The sequence below is a fragment of the Xenopus laevis genome, chromosome 8L (genome assembly GCF_017654675.1).
Source record: "Xenopus laevis strain J_2021 chromosome 8L, Xenopus_laevis_v10.1, whole genome shotgun sequence".
In the NCBI taxonomy this organism is placed as follows: Eukaryota; Metazoa; Chordata; class Amphibia; order Anura; family Pipidae; genus Xenopus; species Xenopus laevis.
Genome location: NC_054385.1, coordinates 73,104,520 through 73,121,175, shown reverse-complemented (window position 1 = coordinate 73,121,175; position 16,656 = coordinate 73,104,520). Strand labels below are relative to the sequence as shown.

At 37.3% G+C, this 16,656-nt stretch overlaps 1 protein-coding gene across 1 annotated transcript; it reads left to right on the top strand.

The window, feature by feature from the left end:
- Nucleotides 1-2,704: 2,704 nt before the first annotated feature.
- Nucleotides 2,705-16,517, top strand: entpd5.L (ectonucleoside triphosphate diphosphohydrolase 5 L homeolog). Its single transcript, XM_018230324.2, has 14 exons — nt 2,705-2,792; nt 3,670-3,908; nt 5,819-5,898; nt 8,772-8,915; nt 9,732-9,807; nt 10,058-10,093; nt 10,760-10,842; nt 11,184-11,263; nt 11,660-11,721; nt 13,301-13,402; nt 13,652-13,792; nt 13,868-13,924; nt 14,461-14,576; nt 15,632-16,517. Exons 2-14 carry the CDS (start codon nt 3,692-3,694, stop codon nt 15,716-15,718), a joined length of 1,281 nt encoding a protein of 426 aa, XP_018085813.1. The 5' UTR covers nt 2,705-2,792; nt 3,670-3,691; the 3' UTR covers nt 15,719-16,517.
- The last annotated feature ends 139 nt before the right edge of the window (nt 16,518-16,656 follow it).

The following is a 16,656-nucleotide window of genomic DNA, read 5'->3' as shown; positions in this document are numbered from 1 at the left end:
CATTTCCTAAGCACCTGAGGAAGAGCGACTTGGCTCGAAACTTGTGCACTTTTTGAATAAATGAATCACTGAATCAGCAATTTTGGTTCTCCAAAATCCTATTTCTGAACCATTCGTAAGAAGACACCTACTATTGAAGACTTATTTTAGCTATTAGCATTTCCTTAAAGGAGAACTAAACCCTAAAAATTAATATGGATAAATGCCATAATTTATATACTGAACTTATTGCACCAGCCTAAAGTTTCAGCTTGTCAATAGCAGCAATGATCCAGGACTTCAAACTTGTCACAGAGGGTCACCATCTTGGAAAGTGTCTGCGACACTCAAATGCTCAGTGGGCTCTGAACTGAGTTTAGGGGTTGTTACAAATTATCAAGCAGGAAATGAGGTTGGCCTGTAATGTAAACTGATACCAAATTAAATTCTAATGCTAGTTACACTGGTTTCTATGCTACCATGTAATAATTATCTGTATTAATTACTAACCAGCCTTATATTGTGACATTTAAATTCTATGTGTACTGTATATTGTGAATCAGTCCCTAAGCTCAGTAAGTGACAGCAGCACAGAGCATGTGCAGTGAATAAACAGAAAAGGAGATGGGGAGCTACTGGGGTGACTTCAGAGACACAGATATTTATTGCTAAAGGGCTATGGTTGCCTTGGGATAGTACAGAAGCTCAAAACATAATGCACAGTGTTTCTGAACCAATGTGGGTGCGGTTGGGCTGCATGCCGCCCCATAAAATCCTAGGCCCGGGCCTTGGTGGCCTTTCCACAAATCCAGGCCTGTTTATGAGAGATTAAAGTGTGGGCAGGGTTACACATATAACACCATGGGGAAGTAGTATCTGCCCCATCTAACCAACATTAAACCAGAGATTGGTTAAATAACAAGCTAATGGCAATCCTAAAGACCACATTATCTAATGTCCTGCCTCCTACTACATTTTTAAGAATACACATGCCATTTCATTTATAAAGACGTCCTATTACCTTACTATTACACCCTGTGGTGTTTGGTAGGGCAGGAGTTCCAGGACACACACACTTTCCCAAGCATAGCAAGGGAAGCATATCATAACAAAAACACCATTCAACTGTGGATTCCTAAACTATGGGAGAGCCAGATACATTGGGTCTCAAAGGGCAAATTTGCACCTGGGCAGTAACCCATGGCAACCAATTAAATATTTGTATTCAGTGTTCAACTGACCAGGTGCCAATTTGGCCAGTGTTTATAAATGAGACCCAGTTCAAGAACTATTACCTGAAAGTTGATGAAAACTTACAAAGGGACTCTCTTCTCATATGGATGTGCATTATATCACCCAATAATGTATTATCTTCCTTTATGAGCATATTGCTAACTTTAAATATTTCATTTCTTAAGGTGTTATAGGAATCAAAGTTTTACTGCCACAGTCAGAAGTCCAGACTGACCCCAGAGACTAACTGTCATGGAAAAGAGATGTTGGGGGTTCTGATTCATAGTTGCACAATATCTGGGGATGCACAATTTATATTTCCGTTTGGTCTCTGTGGCCCAAAGAAAGCACATTCCATAGTCTACAGAGCCCCAAAGGAGCATAACATAGTCTGCACTGTGATAGTTTACTGCACAATTGGATCTCTATCTGTTCAACTTTAACTAACACCTGTAAGATTATAGAGTAAACCCAAGATTATAAAGTAAGCTGTTCAACCAAATAAAATGATATTTAAATTGACCCAAGTATGGTTCACACAGTTCATTTTAGTGGGACATAGGGAACTAGGGCAAACAGCCAGACTCTGTATGCATGACCTTTGTTTCATTAATAGTTGACTGATTAAACAAATGTGAGAAGAAAGGATTATGAACTAAAGATAATACATTATCAGCTGATTTGCATTTCATACATGCAATAAAGATTGGAGAAATGTTCTACTCTTCTTTGCAATAGTAGCAGATCTGATTGAAACATTTGGCATAATATGGCATTGAAGTGAGTTTCATTTGGGTACCAGGTATGCCACTAAATTCAAATTCATCTGTATATCGGTCATCTTTGAGATTAAATAGAAAGCTAAATAGAGCTGGTGGTAAAAAAAATTTTTTCAACAGATCTTTACAAACACCCCTACCTAATTTCTAAGCAAACATATAAATTAATTTAAAAATGAATAAAACAGTGCGCAACAGTCTAGCTAGTGGTATGTTAGCTATACTGATACATGAACTGCATGCTCTGTGTTAGAGTTTTCTGCAGTGGTTATGATTCACTGAGCTTACAAATATGCTAACCATTACCATGTATTAACTATTCACTGAAAATAAATTTTTGCCTTAGCATTAGGCACAAATATATTTGAAAAATAACCTAATCTAAAGATGATTTTCTATCTGTGTATAATGTAAAGTATTCCGTGAGAAGAGTAGAAAAGGTATCTAGTAACTAGTTCAGACTGATTGTAAAATAATTAAACCGTGCCTTCAGTGATCTGGAATAACTTTTGAACCAGCGCTATCTGTGTAAATATTAACATATGCATCATGGGATTGTCTATCGGCAGCTTTCAGCAACTGTAGTGGAAATGGATCTTTTCTTATTGTAATACCAGCAGAGGTGACATCAGAATGTGCTCTGACTTGGCCAGAAAAAGGTTATTGCTTTCCATTTGTGGCAAATATCCAAAGCTATATTAAAACAAGGGTGAGTAGTCAGATTCTGGCAGGAATTCATCAGTAGAAAAGGACACAGAACCAGCTACGGACAAGTTATCGGCTACTTACATCCAAGTTAAGGTAATTATCTGCATGTATAGTTATTATCTGCATGTATAGTTAGTTACAAGACATGTAGGCATACAGGTTTTTCTTTCTGTTCTGAATATCTGCAGAATATACTAATAGTAATGGGCCTCATATCCCAACAGAAGATAAAAGGAGCAAAATTTAGCAAGTGAACTTATATTAGCCTGTGGATTTCAGCAGGCAGATTTTAGCCCCATCTGGCCCTAGCCTTCAGATGAACACAAACACAAAGGTTGGTTTCTATAGATGATTCACTAGATGCACTAGCTGCACAACTATATTTATATTTAACTATATTTTAAGATACACCTCTTTAAAAGTGCACACTAGCATATACCAATCTGCAATAATCACATAACGTTAATTTAAAGCATAATATTGTGTTACATCAATAAATACTAAATCACTATTACTTCAATAAAGTGCATCTTATTTAGACGGCAAATAAACTTTAACCTGAATAAAATAAAATCTATAACAGTTCTGGACTAGGATTCACTATAGACCCTGGCATTCCAAGTACACAGAGGTCCACACAGTAACTGTCTATAGCATTTTACAGCAGCCCCTTTGGCATTTGCCAGAACCCACAGATTGCTAGTCCGGGACTGAGTGTAAATAATTTTACACATCATGATAAATAGGCGCCATAAAGACTAATTCGTGTATAAATCTTTACAATAATGGAAAATGTAGATGTGACAGACATTTCTCAAGTAATCCTAACAAGTCGTAGATATAATTAATATCATACAATACAATATGAATAGAGCACAAGGTACACCACTGTATTATGTTCAATATGTTCTCTTTTCAGATGTGACTTGCCATTATTTTTGAATGCACTCAGGCTATGTTTTTTTTACAGGACCTTCACTTTTAAGAAGACAATGGAATGGTGGTTATCATTTGTATTTATAATTGTCACAGCATGCATGATTGACTACAGTTTCTGTCACATGGAACCAACAAATACCTTTAAGTCAGTTTTACCATTGGCAACAAGTGGACAAAATTCCCATGATGATGCAGTTTACGGTATTATGTTTGATGCTGGAAGTACTGGGACAAGGATACACATATACAAATTTAAACAAAGCGCTACAGGTATGAGTGAGGCTCTGTGCTTATACAGCCAAACCCCTTAATTTATATAGGGATGAATGTAACGGAAAGAAGACACATCCTTCAGGTTTAGAAATGTAGCACAATCAATGGAAAAACACTGAAGAATTAAGAATATTTAGAAAGGGACTGTTTTAGAGTAGTGTTCAGTTGCAAGGATGTTCATGGTTATTTTGAAAGAGACTGTTTTATAGTATAGAGGCAGATTTACTAAAGGCCGAATTGTCTTCACACCCATTGCTACACTTTGCCAGGCACAAATGCTATACTAAGACTATGCTAATTCACTGAATGCTGGCGACTTTTCGCTAGCGTTACTTCGGCAATGCAAGCATCTGATAGTGAAGAAGCGCTGGCGTTCATTTCTGCCTAGCGAAACTTCTCTAGGGATCTTGCTCTCAGGTCAATTTGCATAGGGTGGGAAATTTAAAGTTTTATGGACGTCTTTATGTTAAATGTTGGTGCATATACTTACAAATTACACTTTTAAAAACACATATCCAGGGAACCTCAAAAAAGACAATAGAGTTATTCTTATGCCCTACACATGTGCCCCCTATAAAATTAATGTTCCATATGTTTGCAAATGTATCGGGAAAACTGGTTACCCAAAAAAAGTTTAAGTTAGGTCTTTTGCAGGCAACCAGCTAAAAAAGGCAAAAGACACCAGTGTTTTTTGGACTTTGATGCATTTTTAGCTCACAGAATATAATTTAAGTGACAGAAGATTGAGGAAGATCTAGCTAATTGAATGCACTTCGCCTGGTCTGAGGTGGCGAAGGCAACTCTAGTAACGAATTGTCGCCTGCGATAGAGTCCGAATGACCATTAGCACCTGTCTCTTTCGCTAGCGAATTGGCGTCTGTGTCCATTAGTAAATTGGCGATGTTCCTGCGGGCGGTAACACTATCGAATTGATGCTAGCGTTAGCCACTTTGCCCTTTGGTAAATCTGCCCCATAATAGTGTTCAGGTACAAGGATGTTCATGGTTATTAATGAGAAAGTCTAAGAAACAAATTGGAGGGGGACGGTAGAAAGACCATATATTAATGTTTTTTTTTTATCAGTTAAAGCATGTTATTTGACTTGTTCCCACACAATAAACTAACACAAGATTGGACTAAAGCCACAAGGATTGGAATAAAATTTAATTTACACAGTTTTGACGAAAGAACTGTAGACAGTGTTATAGGAGAATTAACAAGATGTCATGGATCTGTGATAGGTCCTCTACTTACTCATACTCCTATTATATCAGGTGTAGTTTACAAAGGTAAAATGAGGGTTTTTTAAATGGACAATACTGTTAACAGTTTAGAAGGGGAAATTCAGATTTGCAAAGATTCAAGGAAATTGAAAGAATGGACAGTAAAGATATAGGTACACTGAAACGAACTACTTTAGGCATGCTAACTTATGTTGATGAAAGTGAAAGAAGACCCTACTAAAATCAGCAGGGTATGCCAGTGGATACATACAACAAATACATTAGTTTCTGTTTCTGTTGGGTGTTAAAATCAAATAAGACTAAATAAACCAGTCGTACTTATTGGGCAAGAATATCCATGTTTACAGGTGCTAGCAGAAGATATACAGGGACGTGTGGAATTATGTGATTGACAAGTGGTTGGGTGTCAGGAGAAAATGAATTCCATCTTTTGTGGCAATGAATCACTACTTTGCTACAGTGGATACATTGAAGAATCTCAACACAAACATTAGATCAGTGACGATTAACTGCCAAGAAAGAATAAATAGTTTATAGTATTTAGTGTCGCATTTCTCATTGTTTCTGCCTCATTTACATAGAATGTCACAATTTCCATATGTAATAATTACCTTAATTATTGCCTTGCCTCATAATATTCTCTATTTATCTTCTGTCCATCAGGGTCTCCTTTAGAGCTTGAAGGAGAAGTATTTGAGAATATAAAGCCAGGACTATCTGCCTTTGCTGATCAGCCAAAGAAGGTGAGATGTGCAAACTGCCTACCCAAGATTAGACAGGCTCAGCAATACAGTATAAAGAAGCAGCTTAGAAGCAAGAAAAATATAAGCTGTTCTCTTCTCTGCTAAAATAATTATGAAGCTATAACTAGCTATCACCTTGGCCTGGTACCCATCTAGTGGAGAAGGCCAATATATTTTTTTCTAAGGTAAAAAGTGAACATTTGTTGAAAGGAAAATAACTAGTCCCATTCTGGATATAGGGTAAGGCTAAAAGATGCTCTCCTGGTTTAGGGAAAAATTAGAGCAGATCCATCAGTTGTGGATGAAAGACCTCATTAAATAGTGTTCTGGACAGAAGTAAAAATGTAGACTGACTGGTGTAAAAGAGTGAAGGAAAACCAGTCTGTATGAGGTTGGGTGGTAGACACTCTGCTGAGATGTAGCAGGTTAAGGAAAATGCTATTAAATTTGCTTTGGCTGAACTGAAATGACATTAATTACATACTGCCTATATAATTCCCTCCTTTTTATATATTCAATGCCACCTTGCCATTGAGATTTAGTGACTGTATTTGGCCTCTGTATACAAAGAGTTGCTATAAGGGTTAGTTCACACAGGGCGTTTTGGGGAGATTTGGTCGCCTGCGACTAATCGCCTCGTTTTTGCGGCAACCAATCTCCCCATATGCCTTCCCTGTTCCTGCGCCGGCTAAAAGTTGACTCACAAGGAAACTTCGGGCGACTTCGGTATACGAATCGCCATGTGTGATTAGCGCTGGTGTTTTTTCATTTTAACCGGTGCAGCAACAGGGAAGGCATTTGGGGAGATTGGTCGCCACAAAAACTAGGCATTGCCCTGTGTGGACCTACCCTAATCTATATCTTTTTCATGCCTCTCATTTGTATCCCTCTACAAGAAAGCCATATTGGATTCCTTACCATGGCTTCTTACCATTATCTCCATTGACTTCCTGATCATGACATCCAACTTTGTCTCTAACCTTTTCCTTATCCTTTTCCTTTGAACAAACTTCAAAGCCAGTTTTAATTAAATCTAGATCTGATCATAACTTTCTCTTATCTGGATTCCTTTCTACCTTCTCTTATAGTTTTCTGTTTTTATTCATTTGAGCCCAAATTTTGTTTTTACTTTTCAGTCACAGATCTTTATTTTGTCAACTGTATCCCTACCCAGTAAACACCAAATCTTCTACTGATATGTCTTCTTTTTAGCTTTTCCTCTCACATACGTAAACCATTTTTTCTGTTCTTTTTTTTGTTTAAATTTGTTAAGAGTTAATTTAAGAGTGGCTTGGTTGTTTTCTTGGACAAGCATAATATTCTAGGCTATTGTGATACTATTGTGATACTAAAATCTACAATTAATATAGATATTGGTATATAAAGTTCATGTGTATGGAGTGTATGGAGGGGGTCGGTGGGAGTGTGTGTATGTATGTATGTGCACTGGGGTACATTTGGAGGAGGTTAATACTTTAGACTTTTGGACCCAACTTAAATATGTAACTATTACTATGTAAATCAAACCCATTCCCGTGATACAGAGCAAAGAAAGACAAAGCTATGAATACTGGGCTGGATGTGAGGTTGATCCATTCATCAACTGGGAGTTTCCTTAAATGAGAAGGATCTAGGGTTTTTTTGTAGATAACAAGTTGTCTAATTCTGGACAGTGTCCTTCTGCCAGTGTCTTGCATAAAAAAGGGCATCAACTCGAGGGATGAAAACATAATTATGGCTCTTTATAGGTCCCTGGTAAGGCCTCATCTGGAGTATGCAGTGCTGTTTTGGACTCTAGTCCTTAAGAGGGATATAAATGAGCTGGAGAGAGTGCAGAGACGTGCAACTGAACTGGTTAGGGTGATGGAAGACTTAAATTATGAGGGTAGACTGTCAAGGTTGGGGTTGTTTTCTCTGGAAAAAAAGGCGCTTGCGAGGGGACATGATTAGACTTTACATGTACATCAGAGGACATTATAGACCAGTGATCCCCAACCAGTAGCTCGTGAGCAACATGTTGCTCTCCAACCCCTTGGATGTTGCTCCCAGTGGCCTCAAAGCAGGTGATTATTTTTGAATGCCAGCCTTGGAGGCAAGTTTTGGTAGTATAAAAACCAGGTGTACTGCCCAACAGAGTCTCAATGTAGGTTGACAATCCACATAGGGCCTACCAAATGGCCAATCACAGCACTTCTTTGGCACCCCAAGAACATTTTTCATGCTAGTGTTGCTCCCCAACTACTTTTACTTCTGAATGTTGCTCACAGGTTCAAAAGGTTGGGGATCCCTGTTATAGACAAATAGCAGGGGACCTTTTTACCCATAAAGTGGATCACCGTACCAGAGGCCACCCCTTTAGACTAGAAGAAAAGAACTTTCATTTGAAGCAACGTAGGGGGTTCTTCACAGTCAGGACAGTGAGGTTGTGGAATGCACTGCCGGGTGATGTTGTGATGGCTGATTCAGTTAATGCCTTTAAGAATGGCTTGGATGATTTCTTGGACAGACATAATATCAATGGCTATTGTGATACTAAACTCTATAGTAAATATACATATGGGTATATAGAATTTATGTGAAAGTAGGGAGGGGTGTGTGTATGGATGCTGGGTTTTCATTTTAAGGGGTTGAACTTGATGGACTTTGTCTGTAACTATGTAGCTATCTATAACTGGATTCAACTTATTTCCTTACATATTAACCTACTGTCAGGGATTGCTACTTTCACTTTTTTTTATTGAAATGTAACGTCCCATTAACTGTTGCAATGTTTTCTTTCTTGTGACAGATTTGCATGTACATAGTTGATGTTAAGTTTACCAAAAACCAAGACTTATTTCAGAAATAAAGCATTTTATATCATGTTTCTTCAGGGTGCAGCCACAGTGCGTTTGTTGCTGGACCTAGCACAAAAGGAAGTTCCCTCCACTCAATGGTCACACACTCCAATTGTTCTAAGAGCAACTGCTGGGCTTCGACTGCTTCCTGTAAATCAGTCAGATGCTCTATTGTCAGAGGTGAGATGGCTGGTAAAAAAAGGAGTAGCTGTACTGACAGGGTTCTGGGTTTGAATACATGCATGAAATGTGTGAGGTTTGTTTCAGATCAAAGCACTACATAATATGTGAGTGCTATATAAATAACAGTGCTCCAAACCAAGTATATTTAAGCATAAAGACTTCACAAATGGAGCAGGTGCTCCTGCCCCAGGCCCTCAGCGCAAGGGAGCGGATAAGCCGTGAACAGATAAACAAAAAGTTGGACCAAGGCACTCTGATGGGTCACCCACAGATCAGACCAATAAGTAAAAATATGAAAATTTTATCTATATATAAACATCTCACGCCTAACGCGTTTCGTGTCACTGGGACACTTATTCATAGGCTTCAGTTTAAATCTAGAGAAAACGGCTATGATAAACAATGATTGTCATCTGGATATATTTATTTATTATTTTTAAATCATGCCTTAATCAGACTCATGGATCGATTGCCCAAAAACGTAAATTTCCCAAAAACGTAATTGTTGAGGCTGAACTAAAGACATACCTCAATTTCAAACTCCTGTTTAATTTCAAATATATCCTATACTCAAGGGAATTAATTATTCATTGGAACAAAGGTTCTTGGGTTGATACAACTGAATTTACAAGAGTATCATCAAGATAATACTCTTGTGTGGTTAGGGGCCACCCTGACCAAAAAGATTAGATTGTCTCTTTTTGTAGAGAGGGCTTTTTTCAGTGGTATTTCTCTCTTTATCTTGAATTGTACAGTGAAACTACCATCTTGCATGGTACATGCATGGTAGTCCTTTTAAAAATCTCTTTACAGGTAAGAGAAGTATTTCAAGAATCTCCATTTCTAGTTCCAGAGAACAGTGTCAGCATCATAAATGGAGCAGATGAAGGTGGGTCATTTATTTATGATATGTTTCTGGTATGGTTACCCCTTGCCTTGAACATTTAATTCATAATTGTCCTAGCATTTCATTGTGACATCCCATAATTACATTTGTTATCTGCTTTGACATTGTTTAAATGAAATTAAACTGAAAATGATGGGCAGAATTACATTTTTCCAATCCTGGCTGCAACATTTCTCTACCATCTAGTATCAGCTGGGCTTTAATATATTTTATATTTGTTGTTTGCTTACAGGAATTTTTGCTTGGATTACAGTGAACTTTTTAACAGGTACATTTGTCTAATGTGTATATGGAATTATTTTGTGGTGAGTACTGAATGAAGAACATTTGGGTAAAATTTGTACCTGGCATGTGGGGAGTACATGGGTTTGTCTAGATGCACCCCTTTTACTTGGAGTATATGTCGCAGTGCAATTTTTCTCAAAAGGACAATGTACTATGTCCTGGTAGAACAGGTAGGCACAATGAACAGCATTTTAATAGATTACATTTTTCCCCATTAATGCACTTAGCGCTTGTGCCTTAGTAAATGAGCCCTATAGTAACCTGTAATCATGTTGGGTTATTTTAGTGACGAGATTATCCTAATATCATTTAGATTGAAGGCTCCTACTAGGCTGCAGTTAAAGGGATCCCTGTAGGCAAATGACATGTTAACCAGGCTGGCCAACCGGCGTCTCCATTTAATAATTAATTGCAAAACTTAAGTGGAGCATAGTCCTACATAGGCTTTTCACTTCATTGAGAAAAGAAAGCTGTGAGTGTTGGCTGGAATAGTAATATATATACAGGCTTAAGTGTATGTGCCTACAATTCAAAAAACTAAAAGGTAAATTAAAAATAATGTTGTGTATGTTGTGGCATAAAGCTGTATTTCCCACAACATGTGCATTGTAATTATGGTAATTAAGAGCTGCATAACTATGTTGTTCAGGTAGGTTACACAGTCATCGAAGTGTTGGAATTTTGGATTTAGGGGGCGGATCCACTCAAATCACCTTCCTGCCTTTAACAAAGGTAAGGTGTTTATGTTTTGTAACCAACAACGAATATACTGTTTTTAAGCTAATTACATTTTTAGGACTCAAACAAGTCAGTCAAATTGTAAGCATTGAGCCCCTTAGTTTTAATGGGTATAGGCTTTTTCCCCATAGGGAAGTAACCCCTCAAATTTTGGCTTAGACTATTCAAAAGAACCATCACACTCTTCATGCTACAAGCACACTTACAGCTGGGGGACTGTTATAGGTAAAAGGTTGGAATTGTAACTCTCCTCTTTGGTTTGGTCACTTTTCAGCATGACAGGTCTTATTTTAAATCATTATTTTAAAGCTAATGGTGACTTCTTTCAATTTCAGAATACACTGGATCAGACACCACATGACTTTCTTGCCTCTGTTGAGCTGTTTAACAGCACATACCGACTGTACACTCACAGGTAGATAATAAATATTCACTGCACACTGACAAGAGATCACAAATTACAAATGTACACACACACAGCTAAATATTGCATTTTCTGATTGTAGCATCAGAAAGTTCTTCATTTCATTGTTTGAACCAGATTACCCAAGTAATATTATTAGTCACTAAAATATTTCACAGTGCCTTATGCTCAATCTGGGAGGTTTTCTCTGGTATGGTACTTGTGTGTTTAGATAATCAATATTTACTGATCCATGGTTCTTAGTATATTGTAGTTAGGAGTGTCTTACAGTGCTCTCTGTGTGGGAAATGTAATTGCAAAATATATAGTATGATGACTGTATACTTAAATACACGTTTTGATTTCACAAATGGGGGCTTATGTTATGCATTTATTTGTTTTCTGCAGCTATTTGGGACTTGGACTGAAAGTTGCTCGCCTTGCAGTGCTTGGAGCGTCTGCAGAAAATGGTAAATATTCAATTATATTAAATCAATAAAATAATTATGAGGAACTTCCATATAGTGGGGCCCACATCTGCTGTCATTGCTTTCAGCTACCTAATGTAGATGTACTACAAATATCATTGATAGTCATGGAACTGGTAAATGGACAAAAAAAAAAACAAGCCTGGGGTGGTGGGGCCCATAAGAACCAGGACCCACCAAGTTTGACTCTGTATTCACTGGGTCAGTAAAATAATGACGAGATGGCAACCCTAGGCATTTGTACACATTTTACACAAAACACAGATTTATGAATGGGATCTGTATGCCAGGTACTGTAAAGACAACAATAACAGATACATATTCAAACAGACCATTAACCTGAGATAACCTTTTATTGGGGAGAAATAAAGGTATATATATATATATATATATATATATATATATATATATATATATATATATACTCACAAATACAAGAGTCCTCTGCACTCAACCCATAATCAATATATTAAGGACATTGAGACATTTTGTGCCTTAAGCTACTAAAAATTCCTTACCCTTTAAACAAAACAGGGATTGTTTGTCCATATATTGCAATACATTTAAGCTGGCCAACTACGTCAAAGTCATCCCATATCTGGCCAGTCCTATGCTCAATGTTATCTGATTCATTAAGAATTCTATTGCTTCATTATACATTTTACAAAGGGACTAAGTTTTACCTGCAACTTACTAACTGCTTTCAAAGTAAAACTCCCAAACTTGGCTGCCCTTTTATTAGACACCAGTGGGATCACCTGACTATAGCTGGGAAGGATGGGAGCTACAACATGGAGCTGGTCACTGCTCCTGTATAAATTATAACAAACAAGGGAAAGTTGTGCTCACCACTAATTCTTAAACCAATAAGGAGGCTTTTATTGATGTTTTATAGTATGTTTTTACTAAGCTGTTGTGTTACGAGATACGTCAGTAATTTACGCCACAATGGGTTCCCGCCAAGAAAAGTATTTAACCGGGTGTTTGTATAATTTATTCACTTTGAAAAAGGCTGTTGCTACAGGTGAAATGTCAGTTTGTACACTTTTTATCATTTAAAGGAGAAGGAAAGGCTTGGTGCACTTGGGGGTGCCACCAAGCCTTTCCTTCTCCTTTGAATTATAAAAAGTGATTGTATTGACTTACCTGAAACCCCGGGCCAGTGCTCCTATCAGCAGAAAACTGCACCGGTCTGGGATTATACCAGTGAGCTCCACAGAGCGATCCACTTCCGTCTTCTTCTTTCTTCAAATTTCCCAGGGGAAACACCTGCGCAGTTGAATGAAATAGCTGACTTTTTAGTTAACGTTCTTCACAAAGAAGGAGGAGGACGGAAGGAGATCGCTCCGTGGTGCTCACTGGTATAACCCCGGCCGGTGCAGTTTTCTGCTGATAGGAGCACCGGCCCAGGGTTTCAGGTAAGTCAATACAATCACTTGGGGGTGCCTAACATTTTTTTTTATTATTATATATGTACTGTGTATATATCACACAGAGCACATACTGTACACATATGGGGCTGATGAAAGTACCCACTCAATTTTACATTTTACTTCTCCAGCCCAACAGAAGCAGATCTTTTACAGTAACTGTTTTCCTCATGGAATAAAAGGCGAATGGAACTTTGCTGGTATTACGTTAAGATATGAAAAGAAATCTGATGGTAAGTAAAGCATGTGAAGTTTTCAAAGGGTGTATAATATTTGTATTTATTCTGTCTAGAACTTCATTTGAATAACAGCAAATGAATGTTTCATTGCAGTCTTTTTCCTACTCATGTGCATAGTTTTTTCCTCATGAGCTTGCAATCATATATGCTGCTTTATATTCTCTGTCACCATTGTGTCTCCTCTCACTTGCCTTATTCCTCATGGCTCCCATCAATGCGTTCATCTGTTTCTGTTCTGTGTAGGGCAGTGCGGGTTCAATGCATGCTACTCTGAGGTTCTGCCAATCTTACAGGGCAAATTTCATCAAGTCCCTGAAATACGAGACAGCCCGTTTTATGCCTTTTCCTATTATTATGACCGTGCTGTGGATACAAATTTAATTGGTGAGTGGAATTCCATTTATGTGGTTGGTGCATCTGACACCTTTATTATTAATTATGTGTTATGCTTCTTTACAGATCATATGCACGGTGGTAGTCTCCAAGTCCATGACTTTGCTAAAAGGGCCAAAGAAGGTATATATTCCTATAGAATACCTACAGGCAAGACTCATTCACATGGCATTCATAATCTAATGGCAGTTGGATATCATTTTATAAAAAATAAAATAATTTTTCAGATAAAGATTCAGATATGTTCCTTCAGATACAGAGTAGTATAAAAGTCTGTAGTGTGATCAAAGCATTAGGCAGATGACACTCAAGGTGTATTATTTGTATATGTCCCTGCTAAAGCTCTTGAAACCACAACTTCTGCCTTATATTCATTTGAATGGAAAATGCAACAACACTGATACTGGCACTTTCCAGTCACGAAGTACTTGTGCCGTCACGCATTTCTCATTTAGTCTTTGGGCACCCATTGTATTTAGATCATTTTCTGTTATTTTCAATGAATATTTACAATGAACATGTACAATTATTTTGCCATGTTTTTAAGTGCAGGGAGGGCTGCTGTAAGATTTGTAGTGTGCCAGAAGTCCCAGAGAGTCCAGTCCCACATATTTTTTGTTGCATTGCATGTCAGTCTCTGATGTAGCCTCTTCTTGCAGTTTGTGAGCACACAGAGCTGTCCTCCACTCACAGCCCCTTCCTGTGTATGGATCTTACGTTCATTACTGCATTACTCAAAGAAGGCTTTGGATTTGAAGATACCACTTCACTGCAGGTACCTATCTTCTGTAGTTTGATAATCTGAGCAATCTTTTATCACAGTGCAACTTGGACTATTTATGTTACTTCATACTGTATTCAAGGAATGCCTACATTTTGTTAGTTATGGCTGTTCAGCAAAATCCCCTTTATTTTACACAACCTGACAATTAGAATGCAGACTACGGAAGCACAAATATGGCAGCCCCTTCACAAAGGAACAAGGATATTAGAACGTAATGTAAAAGCATTGGGCAAATACTTTTATGGCATCATTCTAAAGCTCACGCAAAGGCAATGTTATAAAATTTTTGGTTTATCTCTTTAATTATGTATGGTGAAACGCTTCTGTAAATCTGATGTCACATTTCAGATGGCAAAGTATGCAACCATCCTTGGCAACTCCCATTTAAATAAATAGAGTATGTCTGACACCACTAGTACTGGTGCTTTTCAGCCAAATTGAATGCCAATTCTAGTAGTCAGGTATTTCCCATTCAAGTGAATGTGAGACTTCAAGGCAGTTTCAGGCATTTCTCTGCCAGTTGAAACATGCTTGCATGCTATCAGTGTTATAACTCAGAACAGGTTAGGCCCAATCTATTCAGTCATTGTTCTCTGCTTTCTTTGAATAATCCTTATCATCCCTTTCCAAATCATGGACTGATATTATATATAAATACTCCATGAAATCACCAAGGACATGGCCAATTAAAACGAGACAAGAGTGAAAAACTTCTGTGAATGAAAGAAGCTCCTAGGTTTGATCATATTTATAAACAGATACTATACAACTATGTATATGTTAGGTATGGTGCTGTAGTAATAAATCAAAGTGTTTAGTGCTAGTTAAAGGGGTAGTTAACCTATATGCCACTTTCCCCAGCAGCCAAAAAACGATTGCTCTACAAGGCTACAATTGTAGTGATCATTCAAAAAATCTGTATACCTTTCTCAATGCTCTGCACACAGAAATAAGTGTCACATAATATGTAAGGTAACAGGGTGTTGTATGTGTTTTCTTTGCCCAAACAACTGTACAAATAAGTAAGTGTATATTTCTCCCAACAGTTTACCAAGAAGATGTATGATATTGAAATGAGCTGGACCTTAGGGGCTACATTCCATGTCCTACAATCCTTGCACCAACAAAATTAGTTCTGTTTCCAAAAGCAAGATGATTCCAAAACATCAAATTTATTTGTTTCAAAACCACCTGTGTTTAAATGAATATGTGACCTAACACTCATAAGTATCATCTATTACCTAGTCATGAAAAGCCAATTACAGCATAGATTTATATATGACAAAATGGTGCCAATGATCCTCAGCTGCAACACATGTTTACTCATTTCAGTTCTGACAAGTGCACATTCATGGTAGTATGTGAATTTATGCAGCTGTGACAGAGCAGCTAGCAATACTTTCTCTGTATAATAATGCCAGTGCGTACAGCAATATTTTGGCATACTGTGTAAAGCAGCCTGCATTGATATGCTGATTCATGGCAGCACAGGAAAATTAAGTATGCAAAAATGAATGTGCATATTAACAATAACTATGAAGTGTCAATGCATGTGTCGTGCATGCTGAAGGAAATTTAATGTATACAAAATGTTACATGTATAATTATTGGTTAAAATACAACAAAATATTTTTCACATGAAACATACAGTATACATAATTATTTCTTTTAGGCTTGTGCATAAACACATGCCTTAATGTGCAGTTTAACCCTGAGCATGTACATTACTGATTTAATTATACGTGGAATGCTGGGCACATTCACATTTTGTTATGATATTCTGCAGCCTGGGTGCATGCACATTCCAGATACTTTCCATACATTACATTTGTATTTCATTTATACACAGACAAAATGAGTAAAGCTATGACATGCATTCTAAATGCCCACTTTGTATTATGAGCTGTATGAGCAAATAAAAGATAAAAAATATTAGGTCTGTCTCAGTGCTTAGTGTGTAAAATTGTTGCATGGCCTTTGAACAACAAGACTAAAAATTCCCCAGGAACAGCACCATTTCAACTGGTATATATTTGTTTTTATTTTGTATAATTTTAAAATAATTAAACTT

Bases quoted from the DNA above. Each gene is read 5' to 3' on its own strand.
- entpd5.L (XM_018230324.2), top strand. From the start codon at position 3,692: ATGGAATGGTGGTTATCATTTGTATTTATAATTGTCACAGCATGCATG. The intron at 3,909-5,818 runs GTATGAGTGAGG...TCTGTCCATCAG, and splicing joins ATTTAAACAAAGCGCTACAG to GGTCTCCTTTAGAGCTTGAA. The intron at 14,577-15,631 runs GTACCTATCTTC...TTCTCCCAACAG, and splicing joins AAGATACCACTTCACTGCAG to TTTACCAAGAAGATGTATGA.